The 26,902-nt window shown below is 35.2% G+C and overlaps 2 protein-coding genes and 1 pseudogene across 2 annotated transcripts; all 3 read right to left on the reverse strand.

Annotated features, from left to right (window-relative positions):
- Positions 1-10,292: 10,292 nt before the first annotated feature.
- Positions 10,293-11,258, reverse strand: LOC126080446 (olfactory receptor 8K3-like). Its single transcript, XM_049891665.1, has one exon. The coding sequence runs from the start codon at positions 11,256-11,258 to the stop codon at positions 10,293-10,295; it is 966 nt and encodes a 321-aa protein (XP_049747622.1).
- Positions 11,259-17,723: 6,465 nt separating this feature from the next.
- Positions 17,724-18,764, reverse strand: LOC126080448 (olfactory receptor 8K3-like; annotated as a pseudogene).
- A 6,086-nt stretch (positions 18,765-24,850) lies between these two features.
- Positions 24,851-25,810, reverse strand: LOC126080449 (olfactory receptor 8K3-like). The gene has a single exon (XM_049891666.1). The coding sequence runs from the start codon at positions 25,808-25,810 to the stop codon at positions 24,851-24,853; it is 960 nt and encodes a 319-aa protein (XP_049747623.1).
- Between the last annotated feature and the right edge of the window lie 1,092 nt (positions 25,811-26,902).

The raw sequence follows: 26,902 nt of genomic DNA on the forward strand, positions 1-26,902 counted from the left end.
AAAAAGGTAAATATTAATAGAACTCACCTCACAGAGCTGTTGTGATGATTAAATTAATTAAAACCTGAAGAATGACTATAATATAGCATTCAATAAGTGTCAAATATTATTACCTGGTAGTGCTCATGACCATCTTAACCTTCAAATTACTTCACCCTTTAAAAATATTTATGTTCACTTGACAATATAACATGCACCTTTTTCTCAGATTCTAATTAACTATTTTTATTTAAATTTCATTGGCTTCAAAGTGGATTTTATTTCATGACTGTGAATCAAGAAAATAATTTAGACTCTAGTAGCTTCAATAAAATCCTAGAAATTTTAAAGGAAAAAAAATACATGGAAAAATTTGAGGAATAACATGCAGCTACTGTCCATAAGGCGAGATAACTATATCCTTGCTACTTAACAGATCTTACTTAAATTGAAAATGCAGCATGTTGCAAACTATGGGATTAACTCTCTCTTTTCTTCTCACAACAGGGTGAATAAAAATATAGTGCATAATCAGCATTGACCAAAGTTTAGGAATACCAAACCTGTGAAAAAAGGCAGCAAATTTAATTTGCCATAGAATATCTTGTTGTCCAAGGAAACAGCAAAAAATAATTGAATAAACATTTAAAATTTTTTTGTCATATAGATAAGGAACTATAACAACTCATGAAGGAAAAAATATGATTATTTAATAGGAACAACCTGTGAAGAAAGAATTGTAAAACCAGGAAACTCTAGGGTGGCCTTCAAGAAATTTATCTTAATTGATGTATATTCTGATATAGGCAAAATGGGTTGATTAAAACAAAGTCAGATGCAGAGCTGACCCTGTGGATTGCTAAGTTGCAAGGTATGTTGAGTTAACAGATGTCCATGTAAAAGTAAAGGCTTTAACCAGTAAAGAGTGGATCTCCAAGGTCTGGAATGGAACATTTGAGTAAATTCAGATAATTGAGTACTTTAAATCGTCACATACACTGAGACTCCTTGTAACTTGGTCCAGATCTAATACACCCCTCAGAAGAATAGGAAGAATAAAAAGGAAGACAAGGGCTTACACGAACATACACACAAACACAAAAACACATGCTGACATTGCAAAGTTTATTAAAGAGTTGAAAAAAATACCAGAATCTTTGTAACTCTACTTTTGTACTTAGTAATTTTTCCCACTCCCAGTCAGCATATCCACTCTCTTTGCCTGACTTCATGGTTTCTAACATATTCTGATAAAAGCTAAACCTACTGCCATCAAGTAGATTCCATCTCATAGCAACCCTATAGGACTGAGTAGGACTGTCTCATAGGGTTTCCAAGGCAGTAAATTTTTATGGAAGCCGACTGCCACTTCTTTCTCCCATGGAGTGACTGGTGGCTTTGAATCATTGACCTTTTGGTTAGCATCCAAATACTTTAACCACTGTTCCATAGGACCCCAAGATATTCTTCTATGCTATAAATTTTACCTAATTATTATGTTTGTGACCCATCTCTCCCCTTCAAGGAAGGCAAATATTCTGTTTTGTTTACATTTACAGCACTTAGAAGAGTAACTGGCACATAGAAGGCAATTTATGAATATATGTTGAATATATTTGCGCTCACTATTTCCATTGGAAAAAACACAGACAAGGTTTGAAGTCCATAATGTAATTTGTAAGAACCATATGTTACATCAAACTTTAGAAAATACATTGCTTATTTTTTCCCATGTCTTAAGTATGGCATCTTTTACATCTTTGTTCCTCAAGCTATAACTCAAGGGATTCAACATTGGAATAACCAGAGTATAAATATTGAAGTCACTGTATCAGTGTCAAAAGAGTGATTGGACTTGGGCTGAATGTACGTAAAGAATAAAGTCCCGTAGAACACTACCAGCACTGTCAGGTGGGATCCACAGTTAGAGAAGGCCTTGTACCTGCCCTCAGCTGAGTTCATTCTGATAATGGCTACAAGAACCAGCAGGTAAGAAACAACAACTATTAGGAGAGATGAAATCAAATCAAAAGCTACTAAGACCAGAAGGATTAATTCAATTTCATGTGTGTTTGAGCAGAGCAAAGAGAACAAGGGGGGAATGTCACAGTAGAAATGACTGATGACGTTATAACCACAGAAGGATAAATTAAATATCTTTATGGTGATGAGAAGAGAAACAAATGTGCTATAGAGATAGGTGATTACAACCAGCACCTGGCAAACCCTTTGTGACATGATGACTGTGTAGAGCAGAGGGTTACAAATGGCCACATAGCGGTCATAAGACATTGCTGACAGAGTGAATAGTTCACTAGTTATGAACACAATAAAGAAAGCTAGCTGTGTAGCACAAAAATAAAAGGAGATTGTGTTCTCATCCACAACAAAATTTACCAACATTTTGGGTCCCACAGATGTTGAATAACCAAGATCAGTGATAGCAAGGTGTCTGAGAAAAAAAATACATGGGTGTTTCAAGTTTGAAGTCTATCTTGGTGAAGATGATGATGTCCAAGTTGCCCACTACTGAGATCACGTAGATGATAAGGAACAGCCCGAACGATGGAGCCTGCAGCTCAGTGCGGTCTGTGATTCCCATCAGAATGAATTCATTCAGCACAGTTAGATTGTCTTTGTCCATCTTGGTCCATCAGGAAACCTATTCTGGACAGAGACAACAGCATAGTCAAATATTCGTTTGCAGTATTATCTGGTAGATTTTCAGTATACAAAGCCAGCATACTAAATAAGAAAATCCAAATTTCCAATGTAAGTATTTAAAGGTAAACCAATCTCCCACAACTGACTCCCCAGCTCCTAACAACAACACATAGAGATAGAGGTGGAGGAAGAAGGATAGGGAGAGATGAAAGAGGGAGAGAAAGAGAGAGCTAATTGGTTATAAATTGGGAAAAATTTGCTCCCAAAGAACATTTGTCAATGTCTGGGACATTTTGGATGTCACAACTAGGAGAAGGGTACTATTACTATCTCATAGAGGCCTGGGATGTTGCTAAACATTCTAGTATGTGCTGGGCAACTCCCCACAATGACAAAATTTCCAGCCCAAAATGTCAATAGGGCTGAAGTTGAGAAACTCTGATATAGATACATACATACTTATACATAAACATTTAAATATAAAAACCTGTTGCCATTGAGTGGATTCCAACTTATAGCGACCCTACAGAACGGAGTAGAACTGCACCACAGGGCTTCCAAGGAGCAACTGTTAGATTCAAACTGCTGACCTTTTGGTTAGCAGCCATAGAGCTCTTAACCACTGTGCCGCCAGGGCTCCAAATTTAGATATGCATAAAGATATATATATATATACACACACACACACATATACAAGTATATAGATGAATTAAAAATAAAGAAATTTAAAAATTTTAGGTGTTCCATATATGAATGGTTACTAATGTCATTTATATAATGACAACTACATAATGAGATTAAAAAATCATAATACACATGTTAATTACATTATAGAAATGCTAAAGTGAAAATTCCCAAAATATAGGGAAATGTTTAATATGCCTTACTTCAACACATAGTCCTATGAAAGCCCTTGCACCACAGGAGATAGAGTGAAACAGTACACTTGACAGGTATTGAACACAAGGAAAATCTACTAGATCCTGGTGGGGATTTTTTGCCTTTATACAGGGAAATATCCCCGGTGATAGACACATGCAGGTATGTTGTTGTTGTTGTTAGGTGCCGTCAAGTTGGTTCGGACTCACAGAGACCCTATGTACCACAAAATGAAACACTGCCTGGTCCTGAGCCGTCCTTACAATTCTTGTTATGCTTGAACCCATTGTTACAGTCGCTTTGTCAATCCATCTCATTAAGGGCCTTCCTCTTATCTGCTGACCCTCTACTTCAGCAAGCATGATGTCCTTCTCCAGGGACTGATCCCTTCTGACAACATGTCCAAAGTATGTAAGATGCAGTCTCACCATCCTTGCTTCTAAGGAACATTCTGGTTGTACTTCCTCCAAGACAGATTTGTTCATTCTTTTGACAGACCGTGGCATATTCAATATTCTTTGCCAACACCACAATTCAAAGGTGTCAATTATTGTCCAGCTTTCACATGCGTATGGTGCAACTGAAAATACCATGGCTAGTGTCAGGCATACCGTAGTCTTCAAGGTGACATCTTTGCTCTTCCATACTTTAAAGAGGTCCTTCGCGGCAGATTTACCCAATGCAATGCATCTTTTGATTTCTTGACTGCTGCTTCTATGGCTGTTGATTGTGGATCCAAGTAATATGAAATCCTTGACAACTTCAATCTTTTCTCCATTTATCATGATGTGGCTTATTGGTCCAGTTGTGAGGAGTTTTGTTTTCTTTATGCTGAGGTGCAATCCATACTGATGGCTGTGGTCTTTGATCTTCATTCGTAAGTGCTTCAAGTTCTCTTCATTTTCAGCAAGCAAGGTTGTGTCATCTGCATAATGCAGGTTGTTAATGAGTCTTCCTCCAATCCTGATGCCCTGTTCTTTTTCATATAGTTCGGCTTCTCGGAGTATTTGCTCAGCATACAGTTTGAATAGGTATGGTAAAAGGATACAGCCCTGACACACACTTTCCTGACTTTAAACCAGTCACTATCCCCTTGTTCTGTCCAAACAACTGCCTCTTAATCTATGTACAGGTTTCTCACGAGCACAATGAAGTGTTCTGGAATTCCCATTCTTCGCAATGTTGTCCATAATTTAATATGATCCACACAGTCGAATGCCTTTGCATTGTCAATTAAACACAGGTAACCATCCTTCTGGTATTCTCTGCTTTCAACCAGACATCAGCAATGATATCCTTGGTTCCACATCCTCTTCTGAATCCAGTCTGAATTTCTGGCAGTTCAGCCATTTTTGAATGATCTTCAGCAAAATTTTGCTTGCATATGATAGTAATGATATTGTTTTGTAATTTCCACATTCGGTTGGATCACCTTTCTTGGCAATAGCCATAAATACAAATCTCTTCTAGTTGGTTGGTGAGGTAGCTGTCTTCCAAATTTCTTGGTATAGTCAAGTGAGCACTTCTGGGGCTGCCTCCGTTTGTTGAAACATCTCAATCGATATTCGTCAATTCCTGGAGCCTTGTTTTTTCCAATGCCTTGAGTGCAGCTTAGACTTCTTCATTCAGTACTATCAGTTCCTGATTATATGCTACCTCCTGAAATGTTTGAACACTGACTAATTCTATAGGCTTTGTTATACCTCCACTGTAGGTTATCAAATAAGATATTTAATCTCTTTATCCACATCTTCAAAATGACCACTTCCTTTTAGGATTGTTGAATAGATAAATTAGAAATAAATATTTTGATGTGTTCATGTTGCTGGGAAATAGCTCTCAAATATCAAGTATATAGTGTTTTGTTGAGCCATATAATGACAATGTTTCAAAGATGCTTACGAGCACTTAGTCTCTGAAACAAAGTGAGAATATTTGAAGAAAAAAGGAGGGGAGAATGCACATAGAACTGAATCTGAAATCCTGATATTTTGTGATGAATTTGCCATTGAATAAAGGTAGGACCCTGTAAGTGTCACTGAAACCTTCTGGATTTGGGTAAAATATGGAAACAGTCTATCTTTTTACCTGTAATGAAGCCTTTGTCTTGACTCTCTCATGCGATTCTTAACACGGCATGGTGAGAACAATTTAAAGCCTTTTGTTTCAGCCTTGGAGATTCTCCCTGAGGAGATGGCAAGCAATTTGTTGTTGGTTCCTGAAGCATTTGAAAGCTTGACAAAATACCTGGGGGTTGTCTGTTAATTGTCCAGGAAAATTTATATTCACCAGTGAGCAAGTTTTTCTTCCTGAAGTGTGTATGCACACCTGTGTTTATCTATTTCATCTATTCTTACATTTTATTCCTTGCTAACTTTCCATTTTTACCACCAAAGGACCGGGATTAATACATTGTATCTATAAAACAAAACTATCAATATTCCCCATTTCTGCAGTGGTCTCTTCAAATGGATGACAATGTGAAGTAGTACTTAAACACTTCCTTATTGCATTATTTAAAATATTTAAATTCAATAAAATTAATGCATTGTGCATATGTGAGGTGTCACTTGTTTGCTGTTGCTATTGTTGCTGTTATTGCTAATTTGTTCAGGGTTTTTTTTTTTTTTTTTGACCTCAGTAACAGAAATGTTAGCCTTCTTTCTCATTTCATAATTAATTTCCATTATCTGTCTACTGAGGTTTTTTTTTCCTGTTTGTTTTATTTTCCATGATATTTCACTATTTTATGTTTCTCATTGTTTCCAATCCTCATTCCAAAACATCTTTCTCACCCTGATACATGTTCTGCTGTGCTTGACATAATGTTCTACCATACCAACACACTCTGCTCAAGTGTGATATTTTGTGTGTAATATTTCACCATGAATACGTATTTACTGTGCTATAAATCTTTTTGCCACATTTTGTCATTGCAAATATTTGTAATACAGCCTTTTTTTTTTTTTTGCCTATTCTTTAATAGGGAAACCTTGGTGGCCTAATGGTTAAGTGCTACAGCTGCTAACCGAAGGGTTGGCAGTTCAAATCCACCAGGCGCCTCTGGGAAACTCTATGGGGCAGTTCTACCCTGCCCTATAGGGTTGCTATGAGTCGGAATCCACTCTAGGGCAACGGTTGTTTTTTTTTTTTTTTTTTTGGGAGGGGGGTTATTCTTTAATGGGAGGCTCTTTTGTGGTAGAATGTTCAAACATTCACTGCTAACTGAAAGGTTGCCTGTTTGAGCCCAGAAGCCATTTCGGGGAGAAAAGACCTGGCCATCTGCACTCATAAAGATTACAGCCTAGGCAACTCTATGGGGCATTTATACTCTGTACTATAGGCCGCTATGAGTCACAGACGACTCGAAGACACCTAATAAAACAAAAATTCTTTACTGGTATATATTTTGTTACCTCCAACAGAACATTGTCTGACTTTCTTTCTTCAGGCATGTCATCAGGAAAGACCAGTTTTTGGAGAAGAACATCATATTCAGTGAAGTAGAGGGCCAGCGAGCATAAGGGAAGCACTTCATGAGACGGATTGACATAGTGGCTGCGACAATGGATTTACACATTCCAATGATAGTGAAACTCTGTGGGGCAGTTCTACTCTGTCCTACAGGGTGAGGACAGCACAGATCCAGGCAACGTTTTGTTCTGTTTTACATTAGGTCGCCATGAGTTGGGGTCACTCAGTGGCGGTTAACAACACCAACCTTTTGTGATGGACTTTTTTAACTTCATGTGATTCCATTGAGGTCCATCCGCGCTGTTGTGTGCATCAATAATTTGTTCTTTTTTACTGCTGAGTGTTATTTCATGAATGGATTTAGTAAAGTTGGATTCATTCATTCACCCACAGAAGGACATTTTGAGTTGTTACCAGTTTTTAGCTATTATGAATAATGTTTCTGGGAACATTTGTGTAAGGGTTTTTGCATGAACATAAGTTTTCGTTCCTCTGGGATAAACGTCTAAGTGTAGGTTGCTTTAATTTTGACAAAGTCCAATCTATCAATTTGTGCTTTTCATCCATATGTTTGCGTGTAACAATGTTTCAGCGGTTTATTACCGAGTGGTGTTAACTCCCGGGAATAGACCGCGGTTTATCCGTCCTCAGGGAGACGGGCATTCGGTTTGATTCCAGTTTTTGATTATTACAGATACAGTTGTTAGGGACATTTGTGTACATTTCCTTATAAGGAAAAGTGTGTCACTTCTCTTGGGTAGATATGAGTAAACTGGCTAAATTTTATGGTAATACTGTATTCATCTTTTTAAGACGCTGATGCTTCAAATTATTTGTTAAAGTATTTGCACCGTTTTAATTTTCCACTAACAGTTTATGAATGCTCCATTTCCTCCACACATTTACCAAACAGCTGATATTCTAATAGATGTATAGAGACATGTCATTAGGGTTTTAACTTGAAATTCACTGAAGAATAATGAACTGAACATTTTTATGTGCTTAATTTACCAACTGTATGTGTCCTTTGGATAAGTGAATGTTCATTTTTATGGTAATTTTTGTGGGCTGTTTCTTTTCTTTTTGTTTTTGAGTTGTGAGACCTCTCTCTGTATATATTATGAAGTCCTGGTACATAGTGGTTAAAGAACTGGTGGCTAACCAAATGGTTGGCAGTTCAAGTCCACCAGCTGCTCCTTAAAAACCCTGTGGGGTAGTTCTTCCCTTTGAAACTGGGTTGCTATGAGTAGGAATCAACTTGATGGCAACGGGCTGGTGGGGGCGGGGGAGAGAGTATATATTATGGACACAGGCCTTTTATGAGTTGTATTATCTGAAAATGTTATATCCCAGAATATAACTTGTTTTTATACTAATGTCTTTTAAAGAGGAGTTTTAATATTTCATGTGGTCAAACTTCTTACGGATTTTGCATTTGGTATTATATTGATGAAATTCTTAAATGTATCTATAGAGTCATTGAAAACCCACTTAAAATCCAAACAGCCTTTAAAAAAAAAAAAAAACTAATAAGCTGAAAGTAAATTTATCAATAAATGTTAACGTTTTAGTCCTGTAACTGTATTGTAGAGTCTGATTTTTTTACATTAAAAAAGTCATCTATTAATAAAGTTTCTCCTTTTTCAACCTAGATCCTTTCTATTTATTTATTTATGTTTTTATTGACATACTGTATTTCCTAGAACTTCCACTAAAATGTGGAATAGATTTGGAAAGACTAAATTTACTTGTTTTGGTCCTGGTTTTACTAAGAATGTATTCAGTCTTTCAAACCATGTATGATCGTAGCTGTAGGTTGTTCATGGGTGCCCTCTCACAGTCTGAGGAAGCTCCCTTTTAATACTAATTTGGTCAAAGTTTTATCACAATTATTGGGATTTTTAAAACTATTTTCTCTACATCTATTTATATGACATTGTTTGCCATTTCTAATTTGTAATTATGGTGAATGTTATTAATTGATATTTTAATGTAAAACTAACAATGCATTCCTGGGGCACACCTAATTTGGTGCACTATTACCTTTACATATGGCCAGGCTCAATTTCTTAAAATTTCCCTTAGATTTTTCACACATGTGTTCTGTTGTTTGCTTTTAATGCCTTTGTCTGAGTTAGGTATCAGGGTAAAGCTATTCTCATATAAAAATGCAGATATACCCTTCTCTTAGGTTTTGTGGAAAGTTTGTGAAGAAATAGCTAATTTTTTTTCCCCTAAACACTTAAAAGAATTTCTCAATCAAACCACTTGGAGTGGTTGGGAAGGGGGTGAATTTTAAATTTAAATTTCCATTTTGTTACCTCTTCATAAAATATATTTTTCCTGTGTGTTTTCTAGTCTCTACATACATGGAAATATATCATATCCCTCCTTCTATGGACCTCTTATGCAAGGATATATAATTAGAAAATGACTTCTAAACAATGGTAATTATTGTTTTCTGGAGAGATAAGGCTAGCAATTTATGAGACAAAACACACAATCAGGAAGCAATATCAATCCAAGACAATAAAAAAATGAAAACATCTGGAAGTTTCTATGGCTGGCCTCAGTAAATTTATCTTAACTGATATAGCCACTGACAGAGAAAAAATGGGCTGCTTTGGACTGAGATGATCCTCTTGAACATAATAACTTTATTTTGTTACTATTACAATATAATAATAACAAATAGTAACAAAGTAATCATGTTCTAAGGGTTCACATATGAAAGTAAAGGCACCGATGATGAAAGAGAGGAATTTCAAGGTTGAGAGAACAGACATTTGAGCAAATTCAGATGGCTGAGTAGTTCATATCATCCCACTGCCCTGAGCTTTCTTCCAATCAGAATTAGCCACCCCAGGGCAGAGAATGAGAAATAAAACAGAAGGTGTGCATGTGCAGTCATACACACAAACACGCAAACACATACTTTATACGTTTTTTTTCCTACTAGATGAGGAAAACACCAGATACTTGAAACTCTTCCTGTATCTACTACAATTTCACTGTCCTACACAATAGATTCACTAATCTTCTTTTATTTTTTAAAAATCTATCACCCCCTAGCACATTCTAAGATGCTATAAAATTTCTTAATTATTACACTTATACTGCATCATTCCTGCTCAAGGAAGGCAATACTTTTTGCTGTTCTGTTTATTAATCTACTTATAGCTCTTAGTAGAGTGGTAGAAGGCAAGGTAGAAATACATGTTTAGCTAATCTGTGCATTTGTGCTTGCTATTCCCTTTGGAGGCACACAGAAAAACGTTTAAAGCCCATGACATAAATTATGAATCATAGTATAGTAACCTTTGAGAAAATAAATTGCATAATTGTCCTAAAGTCCTATGTAAGGCATATTTTACATCTTTATTCCTCAAACTATAGATCAAGGGATTCAACATGAGAATAACCAAGGTGTAAAATATGGAAGCCACTTTATCAGTGTGAAAGGAATGACTGGACTTGGGCTGCACGTACATGAAGATTAAAGTCCCATAGAACATTACCACCACAGTCAGGTGGGATCCACAGGTGGAGAAAGGCTTGTGCCTGCCCTCAGCTGAGTTCATCCTGAGAATGGCTACAATGATCAGTATGTAAGAAACAAGAACTATTAGGAGGGATGAAATCAAATCAAAAGCTGCTAAGGCAAGAATGATCAACTTGATTTCAAGTGTGTTTGAGCAGAGCAAAGATACCAAGGGGAGACCGTCACAGTAGAAATGCCTGATGACACTGTAGCCACAGAAGGATAAATTAAAAATCTTCATGGTGATCAGAAGAGAAACAAATGTGCTGTAGAGATAGGTGATTGAAACCAACACCCAACACCTCCTCTGTGACATGATGACTGTGTAGAGCAGAGGGTTACAGATGGCCACATAGCGGTCATAGGACATTGCTGACAGGATAAAAAATTCACTATTTAGAAACATAATAAAGAAAGCTAGCTGTATAGCACAAAAATAATAGGAGATTGTGTTTTCATTGACCACAAAATTGACTAGCATTTTGGGTCCCACAGTTGTTGAATCACCAAGATCAGTGATAGACAGGTGTCTGAGAAAAAAGTACATGGGGCTTTGTAGCTTGGAGTCCATCTTGGTGAGGATGATGATGCCCAAGTTGCCCACCACTGAGATCACGTAGATGATGAGGAACAGCCCGAACAATGGAGCTTGCAACTCTGGACGGTCTGCGATTCCCTTCAGAATGAATTCATTCAGCACTGTTAGATTATGCTTGTCCATCTAGAAACCTACTGTAAAAAGAGACTTGAGCATCATCAATAGCTTTTATGTAGTATCATCCGGTAGATTTTTAGTATACAAAGCCAGTATGTCTACTGTAAATTCAAAGTTTTCATTTTAGGATATTTGAATACATACACAACTTTCACAAATTTTGCACACACATATACACATATACGTGTTAAATAGATTGGTTGATACATTGATAGATGAAACAAAAATGAATAATATGTTAAATATTTACATGTAAGGTACATGGATATTTACTGTACTCTTCTTAAAACTTTTGTCTTTTTCATATACCTAAAAAAATGCATCTAAACATTTTGCATTCTCTATTTCAAAACATTACATTATGAAAACTCATGACTATAGATGGTCCAGGTTGGAACAGTCAACGTACTAGACAGATTTTGGATATATATATGTATATACATGTATATAAACACACATATATATGATTGATGACAATTGGGATTATTTGTCTTTATACATGAAAACATTCCTAGAGATTTATGTATATAGATGCAACCTCTGCTATACCTCCATTTGTAGTATATACAAAAAGATACTTTGGGCTAATAACACGTGTTATATGAACCTATTTATTCCCACCTGAAAAAAATCATATTCCAACACTTTCTTGCAGGGTTGTTAGGAAGGATGAATGAGAATTAAGTTCTTCAATGTGTCTACGATACTTGAAAATAAAATAGTGTGTGCCTGGGACTATTTGTCTATCTGTCTGTCTTTCTGTTTATCTATCTATCTATCATCATCATCTATCTTTTTTGGATGTAGACAGTAATTAGTTGAAATTTTTTTATTGTTGTTAATTGTTTTGATTTTTAAGGTATTTATATGTAAATTCTTCTGAACTGTGCTTTAAGTTCTTTGTTACCATATTCATGACAAATAGGTTCATTAAGATGTTATCCTTGTAACTGACCCCAGCTCCATAGTCCATAATACCCGTTCTATGACTAAAGTGTCTAACAGCGTCATTCTTTAGTTTCTTTTTTGGTCTACTTAAAATGCTTTCTCCTGCAATTGGGCATTTGTATTGTAACTGACACATTCTAAGCTTTTTCTAACAAATCAGATATATATTTTTTTCTCACAAGGAAACCTAGGCTATATGAGGAAATCTGAACAAATAATGAAAAATTGACGTCATAAACTCCCTCTTATAAAAAAAGAATCCTTTACTTTTTATGAAAAAAAGTTTAAAAAATCACTATATAACACAATAGCATAGGAGAAAAAGGAAATATACTGGTTATGACATATATGTGAATTATTGCAAGGTAGTTAGGATCTTTTTGAACATGAACTATGTCCCATTAAACATTGGAATTCCTATGTGCCATGTGATATCACAGAAAAATTTCCGTATAATCTTTAAAAAATGTATCTGAGTATACCAGAGATGTTTTAAAATACAAGAATAGCCTTACTGGTTGATATAACAGAACTGTAGCTTTAAAACATCATGATCATCACTACTTCATAAGTATGTATGTGCATCTGCCTACCTACCAATCAATCAATCAATCTATACATCATCTATCGATCTACTTTTCTATTTATCGATCTACATATCTATTTATCTATCCATCCTATATCTATTACCAATACCATGAGCAGAACAGTCTCTGTGTAGGCTATTAGCAGACAAATGCAGAAATTAAATTTCATAGCGTTAAATTATATTATAAAAGTGAGTACATGAAATCCACATTCATCTCACACAAAACGTATCAAGAACTCAATCAAATTTCTTAATATTTTCCCACCTATGGAATCGACTCAACGGCACTGGGTTACTGGGTATGAAAAGTGGAGCCTCAAAAATGTCACTAAAGCATTCCAGTTATTAGTAAAACATGGCACTACAAAAAAAAAATCTACCTTTTTCCTGTAAAGAATCTGTTTTAACACCCCATGCACTTCTTAACATGGCATAGTGGGAAGGATTTATAGCATTCTCTCGGCCTTTAAGCCTCTCCCTGAGGAGATACCAAGCAATGTTTTAATCATGTCTGAAGCACTTGAAAGCTTAACAAAACATCTACAGCGTCTGTTAATTTTCTAAACAATTTGAATTCACCAGGGAGTTAGTTTCTTTTAGACATGTTTATTCATTTATTCTCAGTCAACTTTCAATTTGTCCCATCAAGGGATCTGGATTAAAATATTTTACTTTTAGGACAGACCACTTGATATTTCCCCATTTCAGTAATGTTTTTACATGGAATAAAATTAATACATTTCATATATATGATATACTGTTTCTTTGTGTTTTATTCTCTCTCTATATATATGTATTTACTTCAGGGACAGATATTAGCCAATCCAACTCCTCCTTTTTTTGGAAATTGCCTCTTTAAGACTTCTCTTTATTTTATTTTATTAGATTAATATGTTCTATTTTATTGGCATGACTCAAAAAGAGAAGTAACAACTGCAAACATCTAATAATAATCAGAACATGGAATGTACAAAGTTTGAACATTAGAAATCAGAAATCTTAAAAAATGAAATGGTCTAAGTGAGCTGAACTGGACTGATATTGTCTGTTTTGAACCGGACAATCATATGGCATACTATACCAGGAATGACAAGTTGAAGAGGAATGGCTTTGCACTCATCGTCAAAAAAAAAAAAAAAAAATTCAAGATCTGTCCTGAAGTACAATGATGTCAATGATAGGGTAATATCCATATGCCTACAGGGAATACCAGTTAATACTACTATTATTAAAATTTACACACCCAATACTAACTCAAAGATGAGGAAATTGAAGATTTCACCAACTTATGAAGTCTGAATCTCATCAAATTGACAGTTGATATGCAATAATAACTGTTGTTGTTGTTAGGTGCCATGGATTCGGTTCTGACTCATAGCAACCCTGTGTACAACAGAAGTAAACACTGCCAGCTCCTGTGCCATCCTCACAATTGTTGCTATGCTTGAGCCCATTGTTCCAGCCACTGTGTCAATCCCTTTCGTTGAGAGTCTTCCTCTTTTTCACTGACCCTCTTCTTTACCAAGCATGATGTCCTTCTCCAGGGACTGCTCCCTCCTGATACAATGTCCAAATTTGTGAGTTAAAAGTCTTGCCATTGTTGCTTCTAGTAAGCATTTTGGTTGTACCTCTTCCAAGATAGATTTTTTTCCTTTCTTCTGGCAGTCCATTGCATATTCAGTATTCTTCATCAACACCATTATTCAAAGGCATCAGCTCTTCTTGGACCTTCTTTTTATATATATATAATTTTTATTGTGTCACAATTTTTAAGTGAAAGTTTACAAATCAAGTCAGTCTCTCACACAAAAACTTATATACACTTTGCTACATACTCCCAATTACTCTCCCCCTAATGAGACAGCCCGCTCTCTCCCTCCACTCTCTCTTTTCGTGTCCATTTCACCAGCTTCTAACTCCCTCTACCCTCTCATCTCCCCTCCAGACAGGAGATGCCAACCTAGTCTTAAGTGTCCACCTGATCCAAGAAGCTCACTCTTTACCAGCATCCCTCTCCAACCCATTGTCCAGTCCAATCCATGTTTGAGGGCCTTCTTTATTCACTGTCCACCTTTAGCATTCATATGGGCCAAGTAAAAACACTATGGCTTGGGCCAGGCACACCTTAGTCCTTAAAGTGACCTATTTGCTTTTTAACACTTTAAAAAGATCTTTTGCAGCAGATTTTCCCATTGGAAACTGTCATTTGATTCCTTTACTACTGTTTCCATGAGCTTTCATTTTGGATTCAAGTAAAATGAAATCCTTGATGGCTTCAACCTTTTTGTTTCCTTTTTGTTGAAGTTTAATGCATACTGAACTCTGTGGTCTTTGATCTTCATCAGTAAGTACTTCAAGTCCTCTTTACTTTCAGCAAACAAAATTGTGTCATCTGCATTTTGCATTTGTTAATGAGTCTTCCTGCAATCTTGATGCCTTGTTCTTTTTTATGTAGTCCAGCTTCTTAGACTATTTCTCGGCATACAGATTGAATAAATATGGTGAAAACATACAACCCTAGCACACGCCTTGCTTGACTTTAAACCACGCAGTATCCCATTGTTCTGTTAAATGACTGCCTCTTGGTCTAAGTAAAAGTTCCTCATGAGCACAATAATTAAGTGTTCTAGAATTCCCACTTTTTGCAGTGTTATCCATAATTCATTATGATCCACACAGTCGAATGCCTTTGCATAGTCAATAAAATGCAGGTAAACATCTTTCTGGTATTCTCTGCTTTCAGCCATGATCCATCTAATATCAGCAATGATATCCCTTTTTCCATGTCCTCTTCTGAATATGGCTTGAATTTCTGGCAGTTTCCTGTTAATGTACCGTGGCAACTGCTTTTGAATGATCTGCAAAGTCTTCCTTGTGTGTGACAATAGTGATATTGTATGATAATTTCCACTTTCTGTAAATATTATCTTTAGTGTTAGTTTGGTCAAAATTTTATCACAATACGGGGCTTTAAATTTTTTTCTACATGTGTTTATGTGGCATTACTTTTCCATTCTAATTTGTTATTATGGTGAATGCCAGTAACTGCTATTTAAAAAACAATCATACATTCTTGGGTAACACCTAATTGGGTATATTAGTGTCTTTACCTATTGCAAGACTCAATTTCTCCATTTTATTCTTTAGGTTTTTCACATATATGCTCTGTTATTTTCTTTTCTTTTAATGTTTTCAACTGTATTTGATATCAGGGTAAAGCTATCCTCATATAGAAAATGGCAATATACCCTACCCTCCTCTTCAGTTTTCTGGAAGAATTTGTATAGTATTGGATTTTTTGTTTTCCCTAAATGTTTAATAGAATTACTCAATCAAGCTACTTGGAATTGATCTTGGGATGGATGGAGACTATTTTAAATTTCCATTTTTTATCCTCTTTAGCAGCGATTTTTTTTTTCTCGTGTAATTTATCTAGTCTCTACATAGGTGGAAATTTATCATATGCCCTCCTCATATGATCCTAACCTAAAACTCAGATTGAATTTTTTTTAATAATAAAACCAAAACCCAGTGCCGTCGAGTCTATTCCTACTCATAGCGACCCTATAGGACAGAGTAGAACTGCCCCATAGGGTTTCCAAGGAGCACCTGGTGGATTCAAACTGACGACCCTTTGGTTAGCAGCTGTAGCACTTAACCACTGAGCCACCAGGGTTTCCTTTTTTTTTTAATAGACAATCTTAATGTATCTAAAATCTACTTAATTTTTTCTGATTAAGAAATTTTGGAAGGTTTAAAGAATAAAGATAAGAAAATGTGGATGGAAAATTCATAGGGAATATAGAGTAACTATGTCCGGAAACCCTGGCAAATATGTAAAAAGCTACATATCGCACCTCACTCACCAGAAACACAGCATAGTCCAAACCTTGGGATTATCTCCTTTTGCTTCTTCCAAACGGAATAATCAAAATGATGAATTCAAACAATAGATCCTGATCAAAATATAGTGCCCACTCATATTAACCAAATTTGAGGAAATTCGGCCAGACAAAAACAAGACAAGGAACCCATCTCATCATAAAATAAACTTCTTATGCAAGGATGCTTAAACAATTAGAAAATACCCTTTAAACAAGAGTCCCAGACAAAAAAAACCCAGTGCCGTCGAGTCGATTCCGACTCATAGCGACCCTATAGGACAGAGTAGAGCTGCCCCACAGAGTTTCCAAGGAGCGCCTGGAGGATTTGAACTGCCGACCCTTTGGTTGGCAGCTGTAGCACTTAACCACTATGCCACCAGGGTTGTTTTCTAAAGAGATAAGGATAACAATTTAGGAATCAATACCAATCTGGTAGAGAAAAAAAAAAAAAAAAAACGTAAAAACCTGGAAACTTCTGTGGCTTACATCAATAAATTTATCTTAACTGGTATATCCACTGATGTAGACAAAATGGGTTGATTTAGACAAAAGCAGATGCTGAGCTGATCCTTTTGAACATAATAACTTTATTTTGTACTATTTTTATTAGTATTATAAAAATAATAACAAAGTAAACAGCCTCTAAGGGCTCGAATATGAAAGTAAAGGCATTGATGATGAAAGAGAGGGATTTCAGGATTTAGGAAATGGATGTTTTAGAAAATTCAGATGAATGAGTAGTTCTTCAAATCATCCCACCACACTGTTGAGCCTTCTTCAAATTAGCATTAGCCACCTCGGGGCAGAGTACGAGCACTAAAACAGAAGGTGTGCATGTCTGCACACATACACACACTCACTGTTCTTCTTTTTCTTTTGAAATCTATTGGCCCCTAACACATTCACTGTACTATACAATTACTTAATTATGCATGTAATACATCTCTCCTGCATAAGGAAGACAACAATTTTTATTGGCTTATTTATTACTGTATTTACAGCTCTTAGAAGACTGACTGGTAGACAGCAATATAGAAACATAGATTGAGCTTATCTGTGTTTTTGTGCTTGGTATCCCCACCGGAGGCACACAGACAAATATTTAAAGCCCATAGCATAATGTATATGAAAGACATGGTATAGTGAACTTTGAGAAAATATATTACATAACACTCCTAATATCCTATGTAAAGCATATTTTACATCTTTATTTCTCAAACTGTAGATCAAGGGATTCAACATGGGGATAACCAGGGTGTAAAATATGGAAGCCATTTTACCTGTATCAAAGGAATGACTCGACTTGGGCTGTACATACATAAAGCTTAAAGTCCGATAGGACACTACCACCACAGTCAGGTGGGATCCACAGGTGGAGAAGGCCTTGTGCCTGCCCTCAGCTGAGTTTATTCTGAGAATGGCTGCAAGAACGAGGAGGTTGGAAACCAGAACAATTAGGAGGGATGAAATAAAATCAAAAGCTGCTAAAATAAGAATGATCAATTCGATTTCATGTGTGTTTGAGCAGAGCAAGGATAACAAGGGGAGACCGTCACAGTAGAAATGCCTGATGACACTGTAGCCACAGAAGGATAAATTAAAAATCTTTATGGTGATGAGAAGAGAAACAATTGTGCTTCAGAGATAGAGGATTGCCACCAGCACCCAACATATCCTTTGTGACATGATGACTGTGTAGGGCAGAGGGTTACAGATGGCCACATAGCCGTCATAGGACATTGCTGACAGAATAAAAAGTTCACTAGTTATGAACACAGTAAAGAAACCTAGCTTTGTAGCACAAAAATAATAGGAGATTGTGTTTTCATCCATAACAAAATTTACCAACATTTTGGGTCCCACAGCTGTTGAATAACCAAGATCAGTGATAGCCAGGTACCTGAGAAAAAAGTACATGGGAGTTTGTAGCCTGGAGTCCATCTTAGTGAGGATGATGATGCCCAAGTTGCCCACCACTGAGATCATGTAGATGATGAGAAACAGCCCGAACAATGGCGCCTGCAGCTCAGGGCGGTCTGTGATTCCCATCAGAATGAATTCATTCAGGACTGTTAGATTGTGTTTGTCCATCTTGGTCTATCAGGAAACCTATTCTGGATAGAGACATAAGCATTGTCAATAGCTTTTATGCAGGACCATCTGGTAGATTTTTTAGTTTACAAAGCCAGTATGAATAAAATAAATCCAAATTTTCCATTTTAGGATATTTCAATGCATACCCACCTCCCACTAATTTTATACACATACACATACACACATATATATATTAGATTGATGGCTACATTGATAGAGAGATGAAACAATGATGAATAAAATGTTAAACTTCTAGGTGTTAGGTACATGGATGATTACTGAACTCATCTGAAAACCTTTGTTTTTTCATATACCTAAAAAACTTACGGATATATTTTGGACGTTCTACTTCAAAATGTTATCTTTTGAAAGCTTATTATTATAGATGGTTCAAGATGGAACACTCAACACACTGGACAGGTTTTGGATAGATACATAATTGACCACAAGGGGATTATTTGTCTTTATACATGAAAACATCCCTAGAGTTATATGTATATAGATATATACATCCATTTGTAATATATATAAAGTGGTACTTTGGGCAAATAACATAAGTTTTAGGAATCTGTTTATCCCCACCTGAAAAATCATATTTAAATACTTCCTTGCAGGGTTGTTAGGAAGTATCAATGAGAATTAAAGGCTTCAATGTGTCTAGGATACCTGAAAATATCTCTAAAAGTGTGTATGCTTAGTACAATTTCTTTATCCATCTGTCTATTTATCTATCTATTTATCTATCTGTCTGTCTGCCTATCATCATCATCATAGCATCTATCTTTTTTTTGGATGTTGATAGTAATTGCTTGAAATAATTTTTTTTGTTGTTGCAGTTAATTGTTTTGATCTTTAAGATATTTATAGGTAAATTCTTCTGGACTGTGACTTAAGCTTTGTCACAATTTCTGTGATGCTATCCTTGCAACTTATCCGAGTCCCACATTCCATAACACCAGTTCTATGAGTAAAGTGTCCAAAAGTGCTGTTCTTTAGATTACTTTTTTGTTGGTCTACTTAAAATACTTTCTCCTCCAATTGGGCATTGGTATTATAACTGACACATTCTAAATTTTTTGTATCAAATCATGTTTTTTTTTTTTCCTCGTGGAGAAACCTAGGGTATATGAGGAACTCTGAACAAATAGTGAAAAACTGATATCACAAACTCTCCCATTATAAAAAAGTACCCTCTACTTTTAATGAAAAAAATTTTTTTAAATCACTGTATGACACAATAACATTAGAGAAGAAGGCAATATACTGATGTTGACATATATGTTAATTACTGAAAGTTATTTAAAATCTTCCTGAACATGAAACACATCCCATTAAACATTGGAACTCTATGTGACATGAGGTATCACAGATAACTTTAAGTATAATCTTTAAAAAAAGTATCTGAATATACCACAGATGTTTTTAAAAATTTGAGAATATTCCTATGGTTAAGATAACAGAATTATTGGTTTAAAACTTTGTGAGCATCACTCCTTCATAAGTATTATGTCTATCTCTACCATCTATCTATCATCTATCTATCTATCTATATATCTTTCTATCTAACTTGCATATATCTATTCCTGAATACTATGAGCAGAGCAGTCTCTGAGTAAACTATTAGCAAACCAATGCAGAAATTAAATTTCAAAGCAATAAATTATTAAAGTGAATACATGAGATCCACATTTATCTCATAAAAACTTACCAGGAATAATGGTGGAAAACAGACAGAATTGACTCAATATTCTTAATAATTTGCTGTGACTTTGAAATCAATTGAAACGGTGCCTTGAAAATGTTACTATAACATTCTAGATGTTAGTAAAACATGGCACTACTTAAAAAATTCTACCTCTTACCTGTAATCAATCTGTTTTAACACCCCATGGACTTCTTAACATGGCATAGTGGGAACAATGCAGCTTTCTCTCAGCCTTTGAGGTTCTTCCTGAGGAGATACCAAACAATGTGTTAATTATGTATGAAACTCTTGAAAGCCTAACAAAATGTCTAGGGTGTCTGTTAATTTTCTAAACTATTCATATTCACCAGGGAAAGTAAGTTTCTTTTAGATACATTTATTCGTTTTTTCTTAGTTAACTTCAAATTTGTTCCATCCAGGGATCTGGATTAAAGTCTTTTTAGGACAGACCACCCAATTTCCCCCCATTTCCATAATGTTCTGAAATAGAATGAGATTAGTACATTTCATACATATGATATGCCATTTCTTTGTTTTTTCTATATTGTCTTTTCTTTTTGACTTCGGGACAGATATTAGTTACTCCAATTTCTTTTTTTGCAAATTGCCTGTTTAAGACTTCTCTCATTTTATTTTATTAGATTAAGATATCATATTTTATTTTCCCCATTCTGGCCAATTCCCATTCCAATTATTCTTTCCCACCTGGATACATACTCTACTGTGTTTTATGTCTGACATACAACATCAGTGTATCCTTATAAAAATGTAGTATTTTGTGTATATGTATTTTACTCTGCACATTTAATTTGTGCTGTCTTAATGTTGCATTTTCCAGTCATTTTAGTGATTGGCGATCTATCCATGTTGTGACATATACACACAAGTATTTCTCTGCTTCTTGCTACGTAATAATACATGAGTCGGAATCAACTCAACATCAACTAACAACAAAAACAGCATATATGTAACACCGTACTTTTCTAGTTTCCAAATGGTATATATTTTATTTATCTTCACCTCCCAGCTATCCTCAACATCACTACCACATGCAGCCTTGAGCATTTCCCTTTCCACTGCTCTTAAAAAATTGTCTTCGTGATATATGTCGTGTATGTATAGTATATTCATGCACACACACATGCGCACACACACGCACATCAGTGAAATGTCTTTGTAAAATGAAGCATAACGTCCCTATTAATTTTGCTGAACAATTAAAATTTGTTGTAGAAATATGTACTTTCTCCATTAAATGCTTGCTGTTTCCTGGATTCTCATATCCTTGATTATTTCATTGTTAATTGGACATTAATTGCAAGCAATATAGATTTCATCTCTTATACCATTGTCTCTTTTCCTATTCCAGTTGTCCACGGTTAATAATTCATATGTGTATTACCTGCGAGTTAATTTCTACTCTTTCTTTTTCCCCCTTGCTTTTGGTCATTCGGATCAATTTCTTGGCAAGTATGGTGATCATTTTATTGGTTTTAGTGGAGAATAATAAACAACAATATATATATTTAACACATACAATTTAATGTTTTAACATATGTATGTACTTGAAAAACTATTACAGTAGTAAAGATAATGGACATATCCAACACCCCAAAAATTTTCTAATGTCCCTATTTAATCCCTTTCTTCTGACCCTCTCTGGCCCACTTCCAGCCCTGTTCAGCTATTGATGTGCTTTCTATCATGATCTATTTGTTTGCATTTTTAAAAAATGTTATATAAACAAATTTTATCTCATATACTTTTTTTGAATCTGGCTTATTTCACTCACCATACTTACTTTGATATTCATCTGTGGTGTTTCATATGCTAACAGTTCATTTCTTCTTTGTGCTTTGTTTTTGTTGTTGAGGTGGACTCAGTTGTATGGATATACCGCAATTTGTTTATTTATTCTCCCCTGAATGAGCATTTGCATTTCTTTCATGTTTCAGCTATCATTACTAAAGGCCCTGTGAACATTTGTGTACAAGTCTTTCTAAGGTTGTATGCTTTCATTTCTCTTAGGTAAATACATAGAAGTGAGATGCCAGGATTGTATGGTAGAGGTAAGTTTAACTTTTTAAGAAAATTCAACACTGCTTTCCAAATTAGTTGTTCTATTTTACAATGAGGTGGATTGACAGAGAGGCTGCAACAATGGGCTCAAGCATCAAAGTGATTGTAAGGATGGTGCAGGACAGAACAGTGTTTCAGTCTGTTGTGCATGGGTCGGAGCCAACTCCAGGCACCTAACAACAACATTTTACTTTCGCAGTGGTTAAATGTTCAGCTGCTAACCTAAAGGTTAGCTGTTCAAACCCACCCAGAGGCTCTGAAGGAGAAAAGATCTAGTGATCTACTCTCATAAAGATTACAGCCTTGAAAACCCTATGAGACGGTTCTACCCTGTCCTATAAGGGCTCAATGAGTCAGAAACAACTCGGTGGGAATGGCATTTGGTTTTGGTATCATTTATTTATGTTTCAGTTTCCTCCACATGCCTATAAATTAGCCATTCTAATATGCATGTGCTGATAACTCTTTGGGGTATAAATTAAATTTAAGGTGATATTTCATCAAGATTTCTTTTCATAAGCTTATTTGCTATACTTACATATTCTTCTTTGAAGTGTTTGTTCAAATCTTTTCCCCCTTTTTTGATATTGTTTTCTTATTATTGAGTTTGAGATTGCTTTATACAATGTGGATATTTACACTATAACCATTGTGGCACAATGGTTAAGAGCTCGGCTGCTAACTGAAAGGTCAGTGATTCTAACCCACATGTGGCTCCGCAGGAGGAAAATACCTGGAGAGCTGCTCCCATAATGATTTCAGCCTAGGAAGCCTTATTACTCAGTTCTGCTATGTTCTATAAGGTCAGTGTGAGTCAAAACAGTCTCAACAGCATACAACAACAACATCCTGTTACAGATATAACATTTGAAATATTTTCTCCCAGTCTATGGCTTGTCTTCCAGTTTTTTAATAATTTATTTTAAAGAGCAGTAGTTTTAAATTTTGATGTAACTGAATACAATAAATACTTATTTTATGGATTTTGCTTCAGTGTTATGTATAGGAATATTTTTCTAACCCAAGGTAAAAATTTTCTGCTGTTTTATTTTCCTTTCTAAAAGCTTTAAAATTTGATGATTTACATTTAAACTGTCATGCACTTTGAGTTAATTCTTGCATATGTGTAAGTTATAGATCCACATTCATTAATTTGTATATAATATCTAATTGTTCTACCACCATTTGTTGAATGGCTATCCTTTCTCCACTGATTTTTCTTTGAATCTTTATGAAAAAATTAGTTGTTCAAATATGTGTGGGTGTGTTTTTTAACTCTTGCTAATATGTCTTTGACCTATTTGCTAATTTTTTTGCCAATCACACTTTGTCTTGATTATCATAGTTTATAATAAGTCTTGGAATCAGTTCTTTTTTGTCATCTGTCTTTGGTCTCTTTTTTCAAAGTTGATTCAGCTATACTAGGTCCTTTGCATTCCATTATAGATTTTAGTTTTCTTGTCAATTTCGACACAGACCAAAAAAAAAGTCAGTTGAATTTTCGTTAGAATTTCATTGACTCTATAAATACAGTTGGGGAAATTTGACATCTTAACAATATCGAGTCTTCTGACTTATAAGCATAGCTTATCTCTCCATTTATTTAAGTCTTTATTTCACAATATTTTCTAGTTTTCAATGTAAAGGCCAACTCACTCAACTTATCAAGTGTTTGATTAAAAGTCATCTTCTCATAGGGTTCCCCTAAAGATCTTCATTAAAATTTTAACGCTCATCTGCCTACTGGCCCTATTTCATTTTCATATAACTCAATACCTTCTATCATATGATATAATCCACTTATCATTATGTATTTTCTTCACTCTTCTACAGAAATGTAAGCCTTATGAAGTGAGGGGTATTCATTGTTTGATTTAAAATATTTCTTTATTAAATATAATGAGTCCATTAACATAATATTCACCAGGTATCTTTTTTGTGCCTTTTCCTGTGCCAAGTACAACAGATTAAGTAGTGAGTGGAATACACAAAGTCCCTGGCTTCATAAAGATAGATGTTCAGTGAAAGGAACATATAAACAGGCTATGTGTGAGAATATGTAGGAATGTACCTTGTAGGGCTATATCTAACCTAGGCTTGAAACCAAGTATAAGTTGATACTTGAAGTATAAGCAGGAGTTAGCCATCTCTGGGTGATTAACTCTGGCTAAAACATAAGGAAGAAATTTCTATGCATCTACACTTATCACTAATTTATTCTATTCTTTCCATGGAGACAAACAGTACACAGCTAAAGGAAAATTGGATATAGGATATATTGCCTATTAAATAATTATTCTTATCTTATCTTACAGTTCATTTTAAGTAGAATATTTAAACACAGTCTCCAGGTTCTGTGTACAGCATTTTTCACCTCTTTGTTCCTCAAACTATAGATGATGGGATTTAACATAGGTATTACCAGGGTATAAAAGACAGAGGCCATTTTATCAGTATCAAAGGAATGGCTGGATTTGGGATGCACATATGTAAAGAATAGAGTCCCATAGAAAACGACTACCACTGTCAAGTGAGATCCACATGTGGAGAAGGCCTTGTGCCTGCCCTCTGCAGAGTTCATCCTGATGATGGCAATGAGTATCAGCGTGTAGGACACAAGGACTATTAGAAGGGATAAAACCAAATTAAAAGCCGAAAAGATCAGTATTATTAATTTAATTTCATGTGTGTTTGAGCAGATCAAAGAAATCAAGGGCAAACTACCACAGTAGAAATGCCTGATAACATGGCCACAAAATGATGCAACGAAAATTTTTATGATTGTCAGCAAAGACAAAAAGAGACTGTAGAGATAAGGTATGACCACCAGCACCTGGCATACTTTTGGTGACATGATGACTGTGTAAAGCAGAGGGTTACAGATGGCCACATAGCGGTCATAGGCCATTGCTGACAGAATGAAAATCTCACTACTTATGAAAATACTGAAGACAGAGAGATGCATAACACACCAATTATATGAGATTGTAGGTTGATCTACAATAAAATTCACTAGCAGTTTGGGTCCAATTGCTGTTGAATATCCAAGATCAGTGAAAGACAAATGTCTGAGGAAAAAGTACATGGGTGTATGTAGCCTAGAGTCAACCTTGGTGAGGATGATCAAGCCCAAGTTACCCACTACAGAGACCATGTAAACAATGAGGAGGATCCCAAATAATGGAGCCTTCAGGTCAGGGCGATCTGTGATCCCCAGTAGAATAAATTCATTCAGCACCGTTAGATTGTATTTGTCCATCCAAGCCACTTAGGAAACTTCTATGAGGAAAAAGTACAAAAATAATCATTAACTTTCATGAGCTATTACTGAAATATATATGTACATAACATATATATATGCATAAGATCAATCCGTATTCTAATTTCAGAGTTTTGATATAAATCTTCCCTTTAATCTTGAAGGTTGGAAAACCCGGTAGTCTATTGGTTAAGAGCTACGTCTGCTAATCAAGTTGTCAGCAGTTTGAATCCATCAGGCATTCCTTGGAAACTCTAAGAGGCAGTTTTACTCTGTTCTAAAGGTCATTTTAAGTCAGAATCAACTCGACGGCTATGCTTTTTTTTGGTTAATCTTGAAGGTAGTGAAAATGAAGCTATCTTTTTGTGTAAGTTGTAAACATCAACACACAGAGTAAACTAGGAAATTAGGTCATGTAAGTAAAGAATATCAATAAAGAGGTAGAAATTGTAGAAAAGCAGAAGAGTAGATGGGAAGCGACTACTTAATGGGTATTAGCTCCCTTTTGGGGTGAAGAAAATGTTCTGGAACTAGATAATAGTGATGGTTTCACAATATTTTGATGGTATTTAAAGTCACTGAATTGTACATTTTAAAATATTTGGCATGGTGAATCCTCTGTAATGTGTATTTTACCATATATTTAAAAAAAAAACTCTTTTACAACCTCATTTCCACAGGACTGTATTTGTCATGCTTACATTTACTTTTATGTTATCAAGCTTTACAGCATATATTCTATCAAATTACTAAACATAACTAGATTTTGTATGCTTTGTCTGTATTGTAATTTAATTTATGAAAATCAATGGGTAATATTTGTAGTATTATAATAATGTAATACTTTTCTCCACTTATCGAAGTAATACAAAATTAAAGTGTTTTATCTCTTGTACAGATCATTTATTTTGCTTTCACTTAATAAAACAGAAGCACGCATTGCCATTTTAAAATTATAACATGGCCAGTGATCTCAGCAATTTGACAGATCTCCAGTGTTTAAAAATATAAAGTTCTATGCCAAACCTATGGAAATAATAGTCAGGGCCTGCCAATTATCTCACATCATGAATGTCTTACAAATCCATGGCC

The sequence above is a fragment of the Elephas maximus genome, chromosome 7 (assembly GCF_024166365.1).
Source record: "Elephas maximus indicus isolate mEleMax1 chromosome 7, mEleMax1 primary haplotype, whole genome shotgun sequence".
NCBI classification, from domain to species: Eukaryota; Metazoa; Chordata; class Mammalia; order Proboscidea; family Elephantidae; genus Elephas; species Elephas maximus.